This window comes from Triturus cristatus, chromosome 1_2 (assembly GCF_964204655.1).
Source record: "Triturus cristatus chromosome 1_2, aTriCri1.1, whole genome shotgun sequence".
NCBI lineage: Eukaryota > Metazoa > Chordata > Amphibia > Caudata > Salamandridae > Triturus > Triturus cristatus.
In genome coordinates, this window is record NC_140580.1 from 1,110,473,306 (window position 1) to 1,110,495,660 (window position 22,355).

At 43.8% G+C, this 22,355-nt stretch overlaps 1 protein-coding gene across 6 annotated transcripts in view; it reads left to right on the plus strand.

Moving 5' to 3' along the window:
* NEK6 (NIMA related kinase 6) overlaps positions 1-22,355 on the plus strand; it is a 516,220-nt gene that overhangs the window by 407,261 nt on the left and 86,604 nt on the right. For all 6 annotated transcript variants that reach the window (XM_085613747.1, XM_085613749.1, XM_085613748.1 and 3 more), the window contains one exon: positions 11,725-11,832. In XM_085613747.1, coding sequence (XP_085469873.1) covers positions 11,725-11,832 — 108 coding nt within the window. The remainder of the gene's footprint in view (positions 1-11,724; positions 11,833-22,355) is intronic.

Here is a 22,355-nt window from a genome sequence, read left to right on the forward strand (position 1 = left end):
GCACAAGTGTGTATTTTCGTTTACCCTTATTATGCACAAGTGTGTGCCTTAATATAACCTTATTATGCACAAGTGCGTGTCTTCATGTAACCTTGTTATGCACAAGTGTGGGCCTTCATGTAGCCTTATTATGCACAAGTCCGTGTCTTCATGTAACCTAGTTATGCACAAGTGTGGGCCTTCATGTAGCCTTATTATGCACAAGTGTGTGTCTTCATGTAACATTATGCACAAGTGCGTGTCTTCATGTAACCTTGTTAAGCACAAGTGTGTGCCTTAATATAACCTTATTATGCACAAGTGCGTGTCTTCATGTAACCTTGTTATGCACAAGTGCGGGCCTTCATTTAGCCTTATTATGCACAAGTGTGAATCTTCATGTAACGTTATGCACAAGTGTGAGTCTTCATGTAGCCTTATTATGCACAAGTGTGTATTTTTGTTTACCTTATTATGCACAAGTGTGTGCCTTAATATAACCTTATTATGCACAAGTGTGTGTCTTCATGTAACCTTGTTATGCACAAGTGTGGGCCTTCATTTAGCCTTATTATGCACAAGTGTGAGTCTTCATGTAACATTATGCACAAGTTCGTGTCTTCATGTAACCTTGTTATGCACAAGTGTATGCCTTAATATAACCTTATTATGCACAAGTGCGTTTCTTCATGTAACCTAGTTATGCACAAGTGTGGGCCTTCGTGTAGCCTTATTATGCACAAGTGTGAGTCTTCATGTAACGTTATGTATGCACAAGTGTGAGTCTTCATGTAACGTTATGCACAAGTGTGAGTCTTCATGTAGCCTTATTATGCACAAGTGTGTATTTTCATTTAACCTTATTATGCACAAGTGTGTGCCTTACTCAAAAGGTGTGCGATTGTACTTCCTGGTAGCTATTTGTTAGAAGGGTCTTCGGACCATCGGATTAGTAGCTGCCTCCAGACACTTTTTACAAAGAAATTTCCTATTTTTGAACCCACTCTGTAGTTTAATGAATGGACCTTTTTCTGCACAAACTGCTCGATTTTCGTTATTAAAAGACATTGACTACTAATCATGGTTTTTCCCTGCGTGGAATGGTCGCGGTTCAGGAAATGGAAGCCAAACTTGCTGTAGGAGTGCAGTTTGCAGAGTTACAATAGAATCAGCTGCAGCATTAAAGCTGTCACTGTTAATGTGGAAAAGCAGCAGCCGGGCATGCGTAGGGACATGTGCTGCTTAAGTGCCTTCTGAGTATTCACGAAATAATAAGAGGCAAAAGCAGGGTACCATGTCCCTGATTAAGAGGGGTTTGGGCAGCCTTCCGCGTGAATCCCATTTAAAGGGACGGTCCTGCTGCCTCGCGCATGCCTCAGGACTGCATTGCATATTACCTATTACACCGGTAATAGTGCTGGTGGCAGAACCCAAACACCGAAGCCTCATCCCCAGGTAGCAGCACATTCAGGTCAATATTTCTGCAAGCTTGAGAGCTGTTCTCTGATATGACGCAGTGCGCAAGGCTCTTGCTCGTAGACTTTGATGTTCGGATTTTTGGTGGAGGGGTCAAACCTTTACAGGTGTCAGAGTCCAGTTCCTGGACACTCTGCCACATAGCAATAGCCACAGCAAGAGTGATAGATGGCATACGGCAAGTGCAACGTACTGGGTGGGCAGAGCACTATTACTATTCGTAAGTATACGAAAAAGTGATGGATGGCATGTTTGAATTAATCTCAGTCACTGGTAATTACTCGGGCCGCATCCCAGTCCATTGTGATTTTACACACCATGCCACCTCAGTTTGGACCCAGCCATAGGCAAATCAGTCTCTACCCTGGTCCAACGGGAAAAGCCTCGCCTGAACTGACAGGGCAGGCCCTCCTGAACCAGAACGTAAGAAAACTAGGACTGGTTTTGCCCTAGTTAGGGCTCATCAGCCAGGTAAAGCTTGGTTCCAGTGACCCAGTGTGCTCGGGACCCATGTCTGGGCATACCCGTATAACTGTTCGAGGCTCAGTCCTGAACTGGATCACCATCTTCATGGAAGGTGACATGTTCGGAGTTAACTATCTGCAGCAATCAAGACAGAACGTATGTTCCGAAAGAACCAAAAACCTGTGCTCTTCCTTAGGCCTTCTGTGACCTTTCTCTGGAGTTTTGACCTACTAGCCCTGGGACACGTCTGTTGAGGTAGCTATGCGCTTTATAAGTTTCATTATTAATATGCAGTAGATTGCACACAACCAAACACTACAATGTTCAGCAGTCTTCTCTTCAAGCTGCATTTGGAGCCAGAAAAGGAACTAGAATAGCTAACAAAATCAATTTAGCGAATTCACAGTTCTACACAGATTACAAAGTCCTTGGCTAATCCAAAGGAGGCTTTTTTGGTGCACCAAACTAATGGTGGCACAGACATGACACTGTGATGTGGAACCTCTCTTCAAAACAGGAGTGTTGACACTGAGAGCCCGACATACAGGCAGAGGTCTGTGCAGAAAATATCCATTCCCGCTTGAAGTCCTTCCCTGCGTGAAGATCTTGAGGACGTATTCTTCAGATGTGTGGTGTAAAGCTTCCTTTCAAGAATATCTTGTATAGACTGTCACTTCAGCGGCCTCTCCAAAACCTGCCTAGTCACAGATGCTTCGATGTTCTTCCACCCATCACACCCACCTTCAGAGTACCTATCTGAGACCCGCTAGAGTCAAGATCCTATTTTTAAATTATTGAGTAGAATGCAGAAATTAATCTAGGGAGGCACTGCCACACATCTAGAAAATGAGTAAAAGTGGTGTGTCCTAAATCCCTGCATATTTAGTAACTCGGTCCAGATGATACTGAAGTAAACTACCAAAAACGAAGATTTTGTCATTGTCCTCACTTGCTCCCTGTGGACTTTGTCTTGAATTCCAAGACCTTCAGATAACTTAAAAATGATCTGAATATTCCTTTTATTAGTAGAAATCTACTGCGCTTGGTGGCTCAGCAACCCCTTCAATGGCACTACGTGTGCATGCTCAGCAACCCCTTCAATGGCACTGCGTGTGTATACCCAGCAACCCCTTCAATGGCTCAGGGCATGCATGTTGAGCAACCCCTTCAACGGCACTACGTGTGCATGCTCAGCAACCCCGTCAATGGCACAATGCATGCATGCATGCTCAGCAACCCCTTCAATGGCACTACGTGTGCGTGCTCAGCAACCCCTTCAATGGCACTGCGTGTGTATACCCAGCAACCCCTTCAACGGCACTTACGTGTGCATGCTCAGCAACCCCGTCAATGGCACAATGCATGCATGCATGCATGCTCAGCAACCCCTTCGGTAACTGTGGGACCCCGAAGTAGGTGTGTAAACGGGCGTACCGGTGAGAGAACCAACGGTTTAGAGCCCACGCTCCCCACGGGAACCATGAGGCTTTATATTTAGCCTTTTCAACATCCGAATCATCCTTCAAGAACGGCTTGAAGGCACAACAAACTACTCTCTAATAAAGGTGGAGTACATAGAGGTTCAGGGTGTGGGTGCACCTTAGCGAGTACAGACCCCCCGTTCCTCAAATAAATTCCTGGTCCTGACGAAAACCTAAGAATTACTAGAAAGGTTGAAACATGTTGCCCACACACACATACCAACACTGATATCACTGGCCATTAATACCAGTTACGATATCAATTCACAGTTTTTAATTGTGCCAAGTGACTTCATATTAAATTATTAGGAAGATCACCGCTGACACTTTTAAATATCACTTTTATTTTTCCTCACTCACGTTTTCACTCACCCATATACACGAAAACCCGCTCCGCTGGAATTCCAGGCGTCGAAGCACACCCTGACGGCATTCGGCGGTCAGGGTGGGACCCAGATGATGAAGCATGTCACCAACCAGGTTGGTGAGTGATGGGTCTTTTTCCAAATAGGGAATTCTTTTGCTCTGAATTATTCCTTTCTCTATCTCTTCCACTTCTTTTCGATTGAATCTCTTTCGACTGAATCTTTCTCCCTCCTTTGTTATATACTCGTATTCAGACCGGGGGTTCGGGTTCCTCATTACCCTCACTCTCTCTATTGTTTTTCTGATGACTGCGTGTGTATACCCAGCAACCCCTTCAATGGCTCAGGGCATGCATGTTCAGCAACCCCTTCAATGGCACTACGTTTGCATGCTCAGCAACCCCTTTAATGGCACTGCGTGTGTATACCCAGCAACCCCTTCAATGGCACTACGTGTGCATGCTCAGCAACCCCTTCAATGGCACTGCGTGTGTATACCCAGCAACCCCTTCAACGGCACTATGTGTGCATGCTCAGCTACCCCTTCAATGGCTCAGCACATGCATGTTCAGCTACCCATTCAATGGCTCAGCGCATGCATGTTCAGCTACCCCTTCAATGGCACTACGTGTGCATGCTCAGCAACCCCTTCAATGGCACTGTGTGTGTATACCAAGCAACCCCTTCAATGGCTCAGCGCATGCATGTTCAGCTACCCCTTCAATGGCACTACGTGTGCGTGCTCAGCAACCCCTTCAATGGCTCCGCTTATGTATGCTCAGCAACCTCATCAATGGCACTACGTGCACATGCTCAGCAACCCCATCAATGGCACTATGCATGCATGCATAGCAACCCTTTCTTAGTGCAAGTTTGATGTTTCCTGTTCCAAAAGTCAAGCATATCTGGGCTTCTTGGCCATGCAACCTTTGAAGGCCCAACTTGTTTTGTAGGTAGCCCTGTATCCATGACATTGTATTGTAGCAGTCACGGTGTGTCTAGTCCAGTGTTAGAAGTGGGGGGGAACGGAAGGGCACGGTGTGCCCCTACTTTTAAAAATTATGCTAGTCCGTTCCCCTACTTCTTGATTTAAAAAAAGCGTCCCGGGACTGCCATAATTCAGGCCCGGTTCTAGTCAGGCTTGAAGGCAGGCGCGAAACGCCATGGGGCTCGAAGTGCTTCAAAGCCCGGGCGCGCACACAGAGACAGATTCCGAGATTATCGCAGCCGTACCTGAGTACTTCACAGGTCTTTAAAAGACCATTTACATGTTAACGAGGCTTTGTTTATTTTTTCACCCCTTCATCTTCCACAGGGGCATGGCGAAAGGCGACACATCCTTTCTTTGGCCGCGGTAACCTTTGCCTACTGTCCTGCTGCGTGGATATTCTTTTTCTATGCAGCGCAGGAGAAAAGAAGTTTGTTTATTTCGATTCACCGTTCCCAACCCCTGCAGCTGCTTATCACTTCAGGCTGCGACACTAAGATTGACTAATGGAGTAGGTAGGAGAATGTGTCACTATTTGTTTTTCTTTTTAAATTCTGCACGGGCGCAGCAGGACATGTACTTTGTGTGTGCTTCATTTAATCCGTTTTTATCATTATCATGGCTGATGCAGGACAACAATAGGACAATAAAAAAATGCCCAGATAACGCTGGGTATTAATGATCCTGCTGGAGAGCAATCATTTCTCTGTTAGAAGTTAAGTGCAGATGAACTGTATTTTATGTGGGTAGCTCAGTGGGTTACTGCCTTTGTCACAGAGATCCTTGTGTTACTTGCAGTTCAGAAGTTACAATCCTAACATAGGACAGTGACCAATGAACTGTCATCAAAGAGCTGCATGCAAACCTGAATGATATAGTTAGAACTTCGCGTTTTTTGTTTTGTGATATAGTTAGAACTTCCCCAGTCTTTCATTATTCTAATGTTGCTAAAATGAGTATCTTTGGGCAGATATACATTTTTATCAGTAAAGCCAACCCCTAACCACTGGAGTACTCTTTAAATCCTGAGTTTGTGCTTCTCCAGACCAAACCCTCTGAAAATAACTGCCCACCAGTATGGATGACGTGTGATTCATACACCTTGTAATCCTCATTGGCTTATGTGACATTCCCTGTAGGCTGATTTACATACTTGTATGATTCGTTGTCTCTGTATAATGTGTGCGTGGTGTAAAGTACTGACACACACTACACTGATATGAGTAGCGCTACACAACAAATGAAATGCATATGAGAGAGGGGCTACATAAAGATGAGGGGCACTGTTGGAGGGTGGCAGTGAGGGAATCCGAGGAGGAGGTAGTGGGAGTGGCTATGGAGCGATGAGGGGCACTGTTGGAGGGTGGCAGTGAGGAAATCCGAGGAAGAGGTCATGGGGGGGGGGGGAGCTAGGGAGAGATGAGGGGCACTTCTGGAGGATGGTAGTGAGGGATTCTGAGGAGAAGGTCATGAGGGGGAGGGGCTACAGCGAAATGAGGGGCACTGGTGGAGGGTGGCAGTGAGGGAATCCGAGGAGGAGGTCATGAGGGGGAGGGGCTATGGGGAGATGAGGAGCACTTGTGGCGTATGGCAGTGATTATTGGTGTGGCGCCAAAAAAGACTTTCGCATCAGCGCTAAAGCCGGCCTTGTCATGGCCTTTCTGTTTTTGTTTATTTAATTAGCAGTCGGGTCATAAGGGCTACTGTGGAACATACTTTAAAGTATGTGTTAATTATATTTACTGCTAAATTCAATGTTTTAAGTTTGAAGGTGATTTTACTAATGTTTTTACGGGGAAAAATGAAAGTGGAGCCCGATGGTGCCTGATATGGGGCCGGGGCCCAAGGTCAGCTGTGAGATAAGGTGCACTGGAGAGGAGTAGTGGATAATCAAGCCTGTAAGGGAGTGCGTTGCGGAGTCTGGGGTCAGGTGGAGGTAGCAATGAAGAGGGATCCTCCATGAAGGCTCGAACAGAGGGAGCCCAAGTAGTGTCACTTGCCTGATACTACCACCTCAGAAACCTCCTCTTCCCATCAAAGGAAAATTACATAGAAAAAACAGTTTTTGAGAGTGATAATATTTAGAAAGAGATTTGGAAAAGAGTGCGATTTACTGGGCCTTGTAAGACTAAGAAGAGATAAATGAGGGCCCGGAGGATTTGCAGTCTGGGTGTTGCTACTCCCAAGATAATTTTGAAAAAAAAACTATAGGGTCAAATACTGCATTTTATGTTCAACACCCCATTGTTACACAAATTCTCTCCAAAGCCATTACTGTGCCAAGACAACATCCCCAGGAGTTGACCACATTTTTTTTCAAGACGCACAATATGTTCCTCCCATAAGTAAATATTTACCTCCACTTTGCCAAGGCCTGTGTTTTGTTCTGCTTGCTCACATGTTATCTCACTCAGGCTCACTACCCCCATTATTCATTCTCATTCACTTTCCCTTTTACTCAAAATTGCTCACTTGCACTCACTCTTTAACATTCGGTATCACATTCTCACTCACTCAGTCTCACCACTTTTTCCCACTCTGATTACCTCATTCTAACTTACAGTTTCACTTACTCTACGTGACTCCTTCTCACTCACTTTCTCTCACTTTCATCGACATACACTCTTTCACTCATGCTCAGTTACATTCAGGCACTCAATCATTCACACCCACATTTACTTACTCGCACTCATTCTTCTTTGCAGGACACTTTAATACATATGTGCTATACTATGTTTGAGCAGCTAGCTGGCTGACATGAATAAGAATTATTTATTTATTTATCTCACTTGTAAAGCGCACTCTCACCTAACAGGCATCCTGGCGCTGACAATCAAGAGTGCACAATTTGTGCATAAGAAGGAGCCCTTGTGGGTTTCCGTGAGTCAGATCAGATTCTCTTGAAGAGTTCCTTTGTCTCTGAGCCCTGCTTAACACATGTGTACAGGAGGAGCCCTATATTCATGTCCTCAATGTTTGAGACAAAAAATACTCATTGATTTCTGAACGAGAGTAAAAGCGTTAAGGTAACATGTCGTTCCTGCTTATATTTTGCATGCTTTACATAATCCTGCATTCCCTAGGAGTATCTGCTTTTCCCAGAATGTTGTTACTTTTTTTCAGGCACTGCATAATTTGAAATGAGTCACATCCAGGTGCTTATAATGGGGCAGAATTGGGTTGTAGGTGAAGACAGTGCGAGTTTCACTCAGTGGGGCAGAAGGGTGTTCGGTGGGGATAGGATGTGGCATTATGGCCAGAGCTACCAAATTTGGAACTAGGGAACCTGGTTCAGCCTTCATGCCTTGTCCATCAGAGTACTCCTGAGGGAGCACCCATGATAGACTTTAGAAGGCCCCAATAGACCTCTCCGAAAAATCAGAGAGAGCTTGGGGTATGTGCTCTGGAGGTAGAAGTAAGACTTCTGGCAATTGGAAAGGTGCTAGATGTACGTTGGGTGTCCTCAAGTGAAATATCTGTGAGAGCTGTTTGGAATAACTACAAAGGACTTATTAAACATTTCATGGAATCTTCCGAAGACTCAACGAGGAGAGACATTGAGCAGAGGAAATATGCTGGTTTAAACCGTTTATTAACCTCCCTGGTGTTTGTTGAAAATATGGGCATTTTATATGATGCTCTCACAGAATTGGGTGGCCTATCCAGAAGGCTGCAGCGGCGTGATATGACCATATATGAGGCCGATCGTTCAATACAGATGCAGATTTTAGTGTTTGAATCAATGGCTGATGCACCTGGGCCCTTTGTTTGCTACAACTGCATTAGATTCTGCTGAACGGATGCAGTTTGCTGGTGTAGGACTGCAACAGAACAAAGGCTGTGTTAGCATCAATAGGGCACAGTTCTTTAGGAGCTTAGCAAATAACCTGCGAAAAAGGATGACAATGTCTAATGCATCAAATGTTTCTAGATGCACAACCACAAACAATGATGAAATCGAATACAAAGAGTTAGTACATAGAATGAAACTCCTACAACCAGTTTATTGGCCAGATCCAGTAGACATCTTATACGGTGAGGGAGAATTACAAAACCTTTGTAGCAGGTTGCATGTATTTGAGACCAGGCAGTACATCCTTGGTTTCAGAGAGTACAAACAAAATAAAAATTGCATCTCTGAAAGCCTGAAACCATTAATGCACATTATAAACACCTTTTGTACCTCAACTGCTGAATGTGAACGGGGCTTTAGTGTAATGAATGATGTGCTCACACATCTGCGGAACAGAATATCAATCAATCGTCTGTCTTCTACAATGTTCATAAATATCGTGGGGCCACCTGTCATAGAATTTAATCCTGAATTTTATGTTCAGAAATGGTTAGAAAAAGGGAGGAGAAGTACAGATGAAAGAAACTGCATGGCTCGGAGACAAATGGCTTATGATTCCACTTATAAGCGTATTTGGAATATTCTGTGATTGGAAACATGTCCCACATTGTAAATGAATTAAATATAAACAACTTGTATATTAAACCTCAAATAAACATGTTTATTGATTCTTTGAATTAAATAACGTTATAAGCTGTAACTGGTCAGTGAAATGCCAAACGTTCAAAAATTGGTATGTTTTGCTATTTCTAGCCACACCTCAGACTCCGCCCACTAATTCAAACCTTGGGTTAGTCCCGCCCCCTGAGTCTCCGCCCACAGTTCCCCTACTTTTTTTTCCCCACTTCGACCACTGGTCTAGTCCATCACTGCGATGAGCTCCACCGAGTGTCCAATGTGACGAAAGATATCTTTTTTTCTAGTTTTTTTACTCCTTTATCCATGGTGTGGACTAGAGGTGTCTGAGAGAGAGCTTTGCATGAAGGATGGGGAGAGGAGTTGGCCTGACGGCTAGGGCGCTCGACCTCGGACCTGGGGAACTGGGTTCAAGTCTCGATAATGACGCTGAACATCCTGTGATTCTGGGCAAATCACTTAATCTCCCCGTGCCTAACAAAGCATGAATGTGTGTCCTCATGTAACGTAACTGGTGCTATGTAAAGCGCTTTGATACCTGATTGGATTCGGGTCAAGTTTGCGCTATATAAAACTCTGCAAAAAAAAAGGATGGTGCTGAAGCTCCTTACTTTCTTTGAAGAAGAGGGGCTGGTGGCTCTGCTGAAGTCCTTCGCATCCCTAAGATTTTATTTTTGGCTCCATTCATGTGCAATATCGCTCCTTCCCCGATGAAACGTGGTGCAGGCATCGGGTAATGTTAGTCTGGTGTTCTTTATTGTTTTCCATTCAGAAGCATGTTTCGGTGTTTTTAGCATATTTTGGAAATGCATCTGGTAATGCACGAGGAGCTGTTTCAGCAGGCATATTTAAATGATAAGGCGCCGTCAAGAAAGGGGACCCCAGGAGTACATCTCATGACACCGTTAGTAAAGATGATTTCACTGACCCGGTGGGTATGGTATGGAAGAAAGTATGGGATCCAAGCCATGGTTGGTGTATTACATTTTAATTTCAGGTTTCAGTCGCCCAGGCTCTCACGTCCAGGTACGTGGTTGTGGTTGTAGGTATCCTATTTAATCAGATGATCAGTGTAGCGATTTTTGTTTCAAGTCAACTCTCAGTGCATGTCTAGCGCATTAACAAGCCCCTCAGAGGAGTGCAGCTCTGCCTGTTTGCAAACAGCTAAGTATTCATACAAGCTCATTCTCTGCACCTGTTAGAATGATGTGAAGTCTGTGCCGCTCAGCAACGATCCGAAGATTTTCAGCACCTCACATAAATAAAGCATTTTACATGCTTGGGAGCTGCCCATAGACTTAACAAGCATTGGCACAGCCAATAGGTCTCGCCTTTGGGACCTTATAAGTGTTTAGCCATGCAACAGTTGCATAACTAAATACTTATAAGGTCCCAAAAGCGAGACCTATTGGCTATGCCAAGCGGCCGTGGGGCCGCGAAAGTGAAAGTGATCGCGGTCAAACATCAAAAGCGGCCGTGCGGCCGCGAAAGTAATCGCGGTCAAGCGCGGCGCGCACGCCTGCGCACATGCACTGTAGCTCTAGGCTGGCCTGGTAGCACTTTTTGGAGCCCTCTCAATAAGTCTCGCCAGAACAGCGCATGCGCTGGGTCAGGCGAGACCTAAAAAGGGCAGATTTCTGGACTTTTGACCCAGCATAAGATGGCTGCCTAAGCTGAGGCCTTAGATCCGCTTGTAGACATCTCACTGATTGCGCGCCCAGGAGCCCTTGGAAGTACACATTGAATCCCAGATGTGCTGTGGCGGCATGCCAAGCACAACTACATCCATGACTAGAAGTTGGGTCCTTCAGCTTTAGCAGTTTTTCTTCCTTTTCTGGTGTCCCATTACTTTGTAAACCTTGTAGTTGAGTATTTGACAGCTCATCCGCTACATGACATTTACAGATTTTAGATTTCTCAGATTTTTATTTCCCACCATATTATGGCCCTTGTAGTTATTTGGTGATCATTTCCTCACTTTTTGGTTCCTTTTTATCCCCCCATCTATTAGGGTCATATATATGCATTTGTTCTATGCGACAGGCTTCTGAAGGATACATTTCCTCAGAGTGTGGTGAGCATTGACGCTGGTGCGGTGCATTACTTTGATAAATAAAGGAGTAAAAGGGGGATCAGGAAAGGTATGAGTGAAGATAGAGAACAGACGAGAGGGATTAGATCATATTGTCTGAAAGGAGAGGACATTAAACCAGGTAACAGAGGACATGCAAGGTTTCTCATTCACTTTTGCGCATTATTACATTCATGCAAACTCTTAACTGGGAACCCAGGGACTGACTTAAGTCATTGCCCAATTCTGATATTTTAAAAAGTGCCTTCAGTACATTCATTTTGCTTTAATACATTTATATCTTCCTCTTGCCCAATCTTGAACGAAACATTTTCTGTGGCCTTTTAAAGACCATTGTAACAGTACTCTACAGTAACCACACCCTGTTTATTTTTTTTAATGTTTTGCAGACATAAAACCCGCAAATGTGTTCATCACCGCCACCGGAGTCGTGAAGCTCGGAGATCTAGGCCTGGGCCGATTTTTTAGTTCGAAAACCACTGCAGCACATTCCTTGGGTAAGAGCCGACCTCTCTCCAACACTGGCACACAACCATGTGTCGGTCATCATTCTGAATTATCCTACTTTGTGGTGCAACCGAATGTTTGCTGGTAATGAGATGTATGTCCTAGAAAGTATCTTAGAAGTATTCCAATATCAACACATCTTCTTATGATCAACATGCCCTGTTTTTTTCCCTCCATAAAATACTTCGATTCGAAAATACCTTCTTGCTTTTCAGAAATTCTGGGGTACTGAATGTTGCAAAAAGAATGAATGGAATTGTGGATCATTTAGGTTCATGTAGGACAATGTCCACTCTACCTCGTCCCACCAGAAAGTTGGGGTTTCCAAAGAGGACACTGAATTACAAATAAGGAAGGGTGTTGAACCTGTCTCCAGTATGTTCGGATTACATTATTCTCAAGGAGGCACTGACTGTTCCTTACTTTTGGATGAGATGATCGAGAATGATACTAAACTCTGCCACCAACACGCTGCCCGTCAGAAGGGCACCTTCCATTGCCCTCTCATCCCCACGCGGGGTGTCCCGCTCCATTCAATGCCAAGAACACATTTCATTCCTTCTTTTTGCTACCTTTGCAACACTGTTTAAAAGAAAAATACAGCTTCTTCTGTAATCATTTCCTAACTTGCCTAATACTCCTTTGTGACGCATCGCTACTAAAACAGTGCTAATAATATTGAACACTTTCCATTGAATATAGCTTGCATTGGAACCAGGGCTCACCTTTATTAGTAATGTAAACTACCCCCACGATACTACTTTTTAAAGAATAAACGTTTAATTTTTTTAGTTTAAAAATGTAAACAAATGTCTTATATGTATACTTTTGTACACAAATATATAAAATTCACTGACAAAAACAAAGGTTACAGAGACGTTATAATAGGGAAATAGCATTAAAGAACTATATAAATTCATTAAAAAAGTTACAGGGAAGTTACAGTTAGGAAATAGAATTTAGAAAAACGTAGAAATAAACTAAAAAAAACAAAGGGACGTAATATGTAGATCCTGATTTTACACTCAGAAAAGCATAGAAATTCAGCAGTTATAGTTATGTCAAGTACACTATAACTCGTGCCCTAAGGTAACTATAGCCCAACTGTACACAGCTTTCTCATCAATACATTTATTGCAAGTGTTGCAGTGATATTATCAATGATATCATAGATGATGTCATGACTGATGTAATATGTGGGGTAATTAGGAGGGCACGGTGAGGATGCAAGTTATATTTACTGTAGAGAACAAGTTAGAGTTTCTTGACATAGCCCAGCCAACCCCCCGCACGCAGCCAACCCCATGGAGTGCACGGCCCTGTGGCCAACCCACCTCATGCAACCAACCCACAGTGAGCACAGATTTGGCCGTGCGCAGCGTGGGTTGGCCACAAGGCCAGGCCCTGTGGACAACCCCCCAAAGGCAGCTGAACCATACCACTGGGTTCCGCCAACAAAGTATGGTTGCCCTGGTGCCCACCCAGGGCACCCATCACACTATGGTTGGAGATCGTGAGATGAACAATACAGCCCCAGCTGGCTCCCGGCCTCAAGCAGGAGCAGGCATTGCTCCTGGTTACTGGGAGCAGCTGAAAATGCTGCTCTCTGCGGGTGGGAGCATTCCTTTTTATCTGTTTCTCTGCCTGCTTTAGTGTGGGCGGGAAAACAGATGTAAAATCTGCTCCCAGCGAGTGGGAGCATTTTTCATGCTCATGCCTGCTGGGAATGGACTTGGTGTTTGCTCCTGCTTGGCGGGAGTTTTGAAGTTGCCTCCGCCAAGTGAGAGTAAACACAGGTTTCCCTGCCCACGCCAGTGCAGGAAGGGAAACCGCTATGTCCTGGTGGGTGGGCTCCCCATGACATAGCCTGAGTAGGCCCTAGGGAATGGGGACCCTATGGCCATTAATGGCTCAGTGAGGGGATCTCACAACCCCTCCCCATTGTAGTTGCGGCGAGGCCCTGAGGGATCGGATCCCTGGGTCCAAAACCAGCATGGGGAGTGGATCTGTGTGCCCCCTTACACTTATTGAAATTGGCTGGGCTGCAGGGAATGGGTTCCCCGGGACCAAAATCGGCCCGCACCTCCCACATCTTTGTTTTAAAGGATGCGCCCCTGGGGTTGGGGTCACTGAGGCCGCAATCGGACTGGAGAGGGGGGCATGCATGTCCCTCCTCCCCTTAACTATATATATTGTCCCCCCGGATCTGGCCCACCCGGAGGAGGCAGAGAAAAAAACACAAGCGCACAAGACCGCACTTGGTTTTTTTTTTCTCCTTCAGATTTTGGTTCACTTTAGCTGCGGATTGTCGACGAATTCGCAGCAAAATTTCTTTAGCATGGCCTGGGGTCAGAGTATTCCTACCCTGACCCATCGTGGTTTTTTTTTTTGCCTTTTATTTTAGGATTGGGCTGAGGCCCGATTCCTAAGATGGCTGCCACCACTTCCTGGTTGAACAGGTGTCGGCCAATTGGATTGCATTTTGAGATCTCTTGGATCTGCGGAGGATTCGCATCTCTAGATCTATTTAAATGTTTTTCTTTAATAATGCCAAAACTACTGAACAGATTTACATCATATTTAAAAAAACACACTGTTCCTGGGCCAAGATGTAGCTTTCTGCTAAACTTGGTGTAATTCTGTACAGCGGTTCAGGCTGTAGTTGTGTCTAAAATCCTTATTGGAAATTGCATGGGGAAAACATGTTTTAGGACCACCCCCGCCTTTTTCTCAGCACAACGAAACTTTCTAGACAGTAGCTGAAGTGACTGGCATACTCATTTTGAAAATTTCATGAAGATTCATCAAATGGCGCCAAAGTTATTAGCAAAACAAAAAATGATTTTACTATGGAAGCTAGAGCCTAACTAGAACTACCTACTGGCGACCGCTAGTAGGTAACCTATATCTATATATAAATGTCTCACCACACCGTAACTTCCTCATCACTCGGTTGCAGCAGCACAAATAAAGAGAAGATAAGAGCCAAAATTGCGGAAAATTAAGAAAGTTTTATTATATACCTTAGGTGAGCGCAAGCATATATGAGTGCAAATAAAGTATACAAAAATCACATGTGTGTTTTGGTTGAATGCCTGCCACTGGGCCGATGATGCAATCATGGTGGCCATCATTTATTTACATAGTAGGACCTAGTCCAACGTCAGTTTTCACAACCCGTTCAACTACTAGAATGTGAACCTACTCACTATAGTGGATTTTTTTACCATCCATTTTCCAACCTTATCAATACACTATATAGAAGTATAAAATTTCATATTGATCCAAACCTCATCTATAGAATGGAAGGTTAAGAGGAGCCTTACTATGTATTGTACATGTATTCTTTCGAAGTCCACAACTTCACATACTTTGGATCCAAATAGAATGTTCATGCACCACTCAAATATGTCCAATGAGCTAGTGATTCCATGGCGTCAAGTTTCATGTCTAAATTACAGGTTCAGGTATAATGGTGCCAACATTTTCTCAAAAAAACCACAATAACCATTATTTGTTTTTTATACTGGAAGTTCCCTCTATAGAGCAACACATTGATTATTTGGAGGAGAAAAACACAGAGGGGGACGAGAAGAGGAAAATCTACATATCCATAATAATATACTAGATTGATCTACACCACAATAATTCCTTATTCTTAACATTATTACTTTGGTAAAGTGCTTGTGCATGATCAAAAGGGCCTGTGCTTCTATTTGGAATGCTAAAGATTGTCCTCAATAATTCTGTTCTCCATTCCATGACCCTTCTTATTTATTTTTCACGTGTGTGTGTGTGTATACACACAAACGCGCACTAAATATATATATTGTAGTGTTATAAAAATATTTATATATATATTACAGCACACATTTTGTACTTGTTTTGTGTTTAGTTTTCATAGTGTCATAAGCTGTCATGTACATAGAGGTTGTATCAAACGCTTCAGAGGACTCGAATGATGAATAAAGACGTCATACTATAGGGGAGAGAGGGTGATGAGTGAAACTTTACCAGCCAATTAAAGCAGTTGTATCAAACTTTATATATTCACGTCATACTATGTGAGAGGTATTTCAGTTCAGGGATGCTGTGTGTGAGACCTGGCATCCTTGGCGTGGTTTTTCCTGACTTTTTGCCTCCATCACCTGTGTTTTTGATGCTGTGCTGGATTTAATTTGTGCTGGCTTATATGCTTTGGGCACTTTGCCACTGCTGATCAGTGTCAAGGTGCAAGTGCTCCCTGTGTAAATTGTTATTGTGATTGGTTATCCATGATTGGCATATTTGTTTTACCAGCAGGTCCCTAGTAAAGTGCACTGAGTGTGCCAGGGCTGGTAAATCAAATGCTACTAGAGGGCTTGCAGCACTGATTGTGCCACCCATATGAGTAGCCCTAAAAGAGGTCTCGGGCCTGCCACCGCAGTGCCTGTGCGCAGTTTAACTGCCATGTCAACCTGGCAAGTGGGTGCCCTACCCTTCCCTTGCACATAGGACACCCCTATGGTAGGCCCAAGGTACCCCCAGGGCAGGGTGCAGTGTATGTGGAAGGTAGGACATGTACTGGTGTGTGTGATATGTCATTATAGTGAAATACTGCCAATTTCGTTTTTCACTATTGAAAGGACATCTTGCCCATAGGACAGAATGGGTAATGCTCTGTAACATTTTACAAGCATATCTTCCAATAGGAGTAAGATAGAAAATTGGAGTCTGGTATCCCTGAACTCAGAATTTAATAAAACATATTTTAGAAAGGATGTTTTTTTTTTATTCTGTGTTTGAAAATAACACTTTTAGAAAGTGGCTATTTTCTTGTTTACCCTTTCTGTGTGCCTCTGCCTGTTTGTGGATTGACTGTCTGGTTTCAGTGTTAGAGACAGTGGATGTGAATTCCCAGTAGACAGCTGAGGTGTGTCTGGCCCTTTCTGGATGACCCAGTACTAGGCTCAGTAGGCCTGATCTGCATTTGGAGTGGTGGGATGAGTAGCACATGTACCTAAATAGGGCTGTGCCTGCCTTCCACAATGCTGTTTCCGCCCCCCTGTGGTGCGTCTGAAACCAAGGCTCACACTGACAAAGGATTTTGTTGTGCACTGGCAGAGTGCCCCCTGAACTGGTTTGGACTGGGCTCAGAGCCCCTTGCACAAAGGGATCAAAGACATTTTTTGGGGATAGGTATCAGACCTAAAACCCCTGAACCTTAAACTATTGTTGGAATCCAGAGGAACCTTTGTTGAGGAGAAAAGCTGAAGAAACTGAGGAGCGGTACTGCCCTAGCTGTGTGTCTGGGGTTGGCCTGCAGTTGCTGTTTCTGCCAAAGAAAGGAGAAGGACTTTGCTGTGTCCCCTGCTTGAAGAAGGACTTTGCTGTGTCCCCTGCTTGAAGAAATTCTCCAAGGGCCCAAGAAGAGCTGGCCTCCTTTTTTGAAGTCCAAGGAACAAAAGGACATCACCCCCAGCTCCCCTGAACGTCCTTGCTGGGAGTTCTGACCTGCTAGGAGGTGCCTGTAACTGAGTTGGGCCTCTGGAGGTTGTTTCTGCTTCTGGGAGCTGGAAGAAACCCAAGTGAAGCAAAAAAATCTGATTTGGCCGCCGTTGACGCCGCCGCTGTGACGCCGTGACCTACACCGAGGCTCGGGTAGCCGCTCATGAAATGAACGACGCAGCGCCTGGCCTGCTCCGCAGCTCTGGCACCCTACGACACCCGCCGATGCCGGCAGTGATCGGCCGTGACCGATGCCAGCGCTCGCATCGACTCAATCTTCGCCAGCGCCTGTATCTTGTTATCGCGCGCTGATATCCCCCGAGGGTGACCTGAGAAACTTGCCGAAGTTGCATCATCACAGGAGCTGACATCGGCCATCTTCGACGCCGTGCATCGTCGCCAACTTCATTTTCCAAGGTACTGTTGTTAGAGGGTCTGTGTGACTCTGTGCCCGACGCCGCGATCTTCGCGGGTGGCACCGTACTTGGATTTTGTGCTGTCCTGATGTTGTGATAGCCCTAGTTGGTTCTATTTGATTTCTACAAGCTTATTTTTGCAACATCCTTTTTGAAGACATTTTACTGAGTATCTGTATGTTGGATTTTTGTCGTTTTGGTCTTTAGTTTAGGTAAAGATATTTTATTTTTCTAAACTGGTGTGGTGTCCATTTGTGGTGTATTCACTGTGTTACTGTGAGTGTTGGTACAAATACTTTACACATTGCCTTTGGGATAAGCCTGTCTGCTCGTGCCAAGCTACCAAGAGGGTGAGCAGGGGTTATCTAAAGTGTGTATCCCCCTTACCCTGACTTGAAGCAAGGGTCTCTATTTGGACAAAGGTACCTACCTCTGCCAACTAGAGACCCACATTTCAAACGGATTTGTCAAAGTCGTCCAGTGTGGTTGCACCTAATGCAAGAGGTAGGTTTTTCAGGCGAGTAGTGCCAAGGTGAAACAGGAGCTGAATTCTTTACAACGGAGGGTTCAAATTGATATAGGGTCAATGTGTTGTGAGTAGTGTGGTAGGTTTAGTGCTGTTGTAGTAGTCTGCGTTTTTCTAAATATGTTAGCTTGCTCTTGGCCAAATGAAAGATGTGAGATGTGCAGATTTTGGAAAAGACAGAATACTGTCAAGGAGACTAAAATGTAGTGCCTCATTTTGTTGTACAAGAAATCCCACATTGGCCTTGAGGAGTGGCTAATTCAGTGGGGTGAGAAGGAGGATAGTTCTGTTAGGAGGGCATGAGTGAAAGTAGATGATGAGTTTTGAGACATTGATGGCAACATGTAGTGATTAGGTGTTAGCTGGCAGGCAGTTTTACATAGCACAAAGAAGACCCCATATTTATCAAAGATCTTTACCGGAGAGCTTTTCATCAGTGTCTAGTGCTTCAAATAGGTAGGTACTGACAGATGCTGAGTACCTACCTACCTGCACTTTAACTAGAAAGGCAGAGTACCTGCAGTTCTCAGCACTGGCAAAGTGCGATGATTGAGAAGTTACCTGCCCTTCAGTAGCACTAGGTGCTCTGGGTAGTACCTGCCCCTTTATATTACCATTTAAAATCATGCTGGCATGTAAGAAGTTTACCTAAGAGCAGTTTCCTGCGTTACAAATAGGGGAAAAGATGATCAACCCAATCTAGAGATGAAAAAACTCAGTTAAGAAGATGTCCATATGTAACACAAAAGGTCGCAGATCATCTCCAAAACTTAGTTTACAGTCAGAGGTGCGCAGTAGATTAAGCTTGCGTGACTACAAAGAATACATTGCTCTGATACATTCTAAGGGGGATTAATGCAGGAAAGTATTGGCCAGATTGCGTCAGTCTGTTATTACACAATCAACTAGCACTGCGATCAGACACTCCCAACACTACTATTAAAAACTCAACTAGACTTTAACCAGGGGGTTACCTACATTCAGTCCCTGTAAAGCTGGATCTGCCTCTTCTTTCCAGTGCCTGGACACCATCCCGGATGAGATGTGTGTCTTACAAATACTCATAACATAAAGCAACCTTTGCAACCATGGTTTACAAAACGCAGGTACGCCACATACAAACTGCTAACCTACCCAGCTCAGTGCTACATGAGTCTGCTAATTGAGATACCGCACCTTCTCACTGGTGGAAATGAATCCACCCATAGACCATCTGGCCACATGGAAAGTACCAGGTAGTGGTAGATTACCCATAGAATTTTACCAATCAGTACTATTGCACGACTGCATGAGCCCCTCATACGAAGGGCACGCTTCCTCTAGCACCAGTCAGTTATTACGATGTTGCTAAAGCCAGGTAGATCCCAGCTACGTTGTTCCTTATACCGGCCATTGTCCATCTTAAACGTTGGCAACAAAATCTTAGGTGTGATCCTATCCAAAAAACTGCGAGCTGTTCTTCTGCAACTTTTTCATGTGGATTTAAAAAAGGGTTTTTTTCTTAAAAAGCAATACTGCTACTAATCTGCACAGATTATTTCTTGTTATAGATCGGATACCAGGGAACAGTGCTTATGCAGCGGTGCTATCCATCAATATGAAATAGCATTTGATACGCTGGATTGGAATTACCTATTTCTGAAGCCGTTTGGATTTGGAGATCTGATCCTTTCATGGACCAAACTCCTCTATGCTACTCCCAAAGCGCACATTAAAACAGGCAGAACTATATCACACCGGATTCAATTTGAATGAGACACCAGGCAAGAATGCCTCCTGTCCCCAGTACTGTTTTACTTGCAATGGAGCAATTTACAAACCACATGCGACGAACGGGGAACAAAATTGGCTTGATGCTGCAAGGACATACTCAGATTATCGCATCATGTGGAGACAATGTTCTGCTATACCTTGAGGATGTTCGTATAGCCATCCAAATAACCTTGCAGGCACGCAAAGAATTTGGTAGAGTTTCATGGCTAAAGTTAAACAAGACTAAAACGTGTATATTACTCTTATAGGCCCATGGGGTGCAGGTGCTTGCTGGAAAAGATTTGGGTGGTCTCGAACTAGCTTCACACAAAAGGAAATACTTAGGGGACAACATTTATGAGAAGCATCCTGCTATAATCTCAGGTATTTTAGATTGGAGTTTGCCAACTGCCAGAACATCCGTGAGATTTTGGAAAACATTGCCCCTTTCACCCAGCGGTAGGGTAGCTATATCTAATGTGGGATGTGGAATTCCTATAGCCCGATTCCCAGGATATATTGTTTGGGGTCAAAGGCAACAAGTTTTCATGTGTATTTTGTCCTTTGGACAAGTAGGCCCAACCCCCTGCAGCACAAACCCTTTGACTGCCAGTTAGAATTATGGATCAGGGAAGGGCACTGTCTGCAGTTAAGGTAATATTTTTACCCATTTGTTAATGTTGTTCAAACTTGTATTTATGGTTCATTAATTGAAAGCCTTTATTATTAGGGTGAGCGCTCTAAGTAAATGTTGTAAGCTCGGACTGCACTACTGACTAGTTCCAGTATAAAAATGTGTACACACTTTTTCAAACTTTAGCAATATGAGGCTATGTATAATGCTCTCAGAATGCTCTCTGCTTTCATGCAAATATTTGCAGAAGCTTGAAAGCAAGAGTGTGGATTCTTTGCTTTCAAAATAAAATGTTCATAACAAAATGAAAGCCGGAAAAAAACATTTTGCTAAACTACTGTAAAATTTCAGGTACCATTATTTTGCAGCAGCATTTAGTAACATGTGTTGATGCGTGCTAGTATTTCCCAAAAATATTCATAATCGAAAATCAGTGTAACCAGTTTCAATAAGATTATGAGAAACAACAATAAATAAGCATTGGCAAAGCCAGTAGGTATGAAAGTAATGGTCAGCTTTTTAGTTTTGTCAATGTGACTTTTTTTGGCATGGATTTTGTAAAACATTATTGGTGTGGGAGCTGCCGGCCCTCACCATTACAACAAACATTGGCAAAAGCAACAAAAAAAAAATGTACACACTGCCACAGTAGTGACCGGCACTAAACAAAACTATTTTGTGTGCAGATATGCTCCTTGTGCAAGAGCAGAATGCTGTCACAGTGAAGCCAGCCAATACAGAGTGAGACAGACGTTTAATAAACACAAAAGGTCACGGTCAACGCCAGACCAAATTAGGGGCCCAATTATTTAAGAAAGTCTCAAAAGTGCACCCATGGTATATGTCCGTGCATTAAGTGCAGCTATACGGCTTTCGTGAAGTCCCAAGAATTTACAGAAGTAGGACAAGAAATAGTACTCCTAAAAAATATTTGTGAACTGCATTTTAGCATAAGCAAATATGCATGTGTAGATTTACTCATGCAAAAATCTGAGTGTTTACAAGTTCACTTTCCCTCCAACCACTTTATTCCCAACTCTGGAGGAAGGTTTACTTCTGCCATTGTCAGGAGTAAATTTCCAACATTTCCCAGTATGGGAAAAGATTAGAGAAGAGTTGTTGAAAACCCTTAAAACATGCAGGTTAGTAGGTTTGCACAGACTCAAAAGGGCATTCTAACCCTGGAACTTTTGCTTACCACTACCTTCAGCCACAGTATTTAGATCTGTGGAAACGTGGCAACATAAGTATTCAAACACTACTATGGTATGAGCCCTGGCACAATCAGAGAGGCTATATCAGAGCTCGTATACAACAAGATTGCTGCCATAATTCATCATTGCACTACATGGCACCAAAGGGGCAAGTGGATTTTGTTACAGGACAAGTAGATTTGTGAAGCAACCTGCCCCATGAACAAGTAGATATTTTATTAAATTCCACACCCCTAATATGATCCTTTTCCCCTGTTTTCTGTATTTTTTCTCCACTCTGTCTTGTAGTCACAAGTATTTTTTCTGACATGTTAACACAGTACAAAAAGATGTGATTTAGGGGAAACAGTAGACATAGGATGGCCTTATCCAAAGTTTACCTTTCTATAGATGAAGGTCTCAATGTTCCTGATTTTGAGATGTACTATTTTGCGGTGCATCTCCAATGGGTAGCGCTGTGGCTAACATCTCAAACACCTGAATC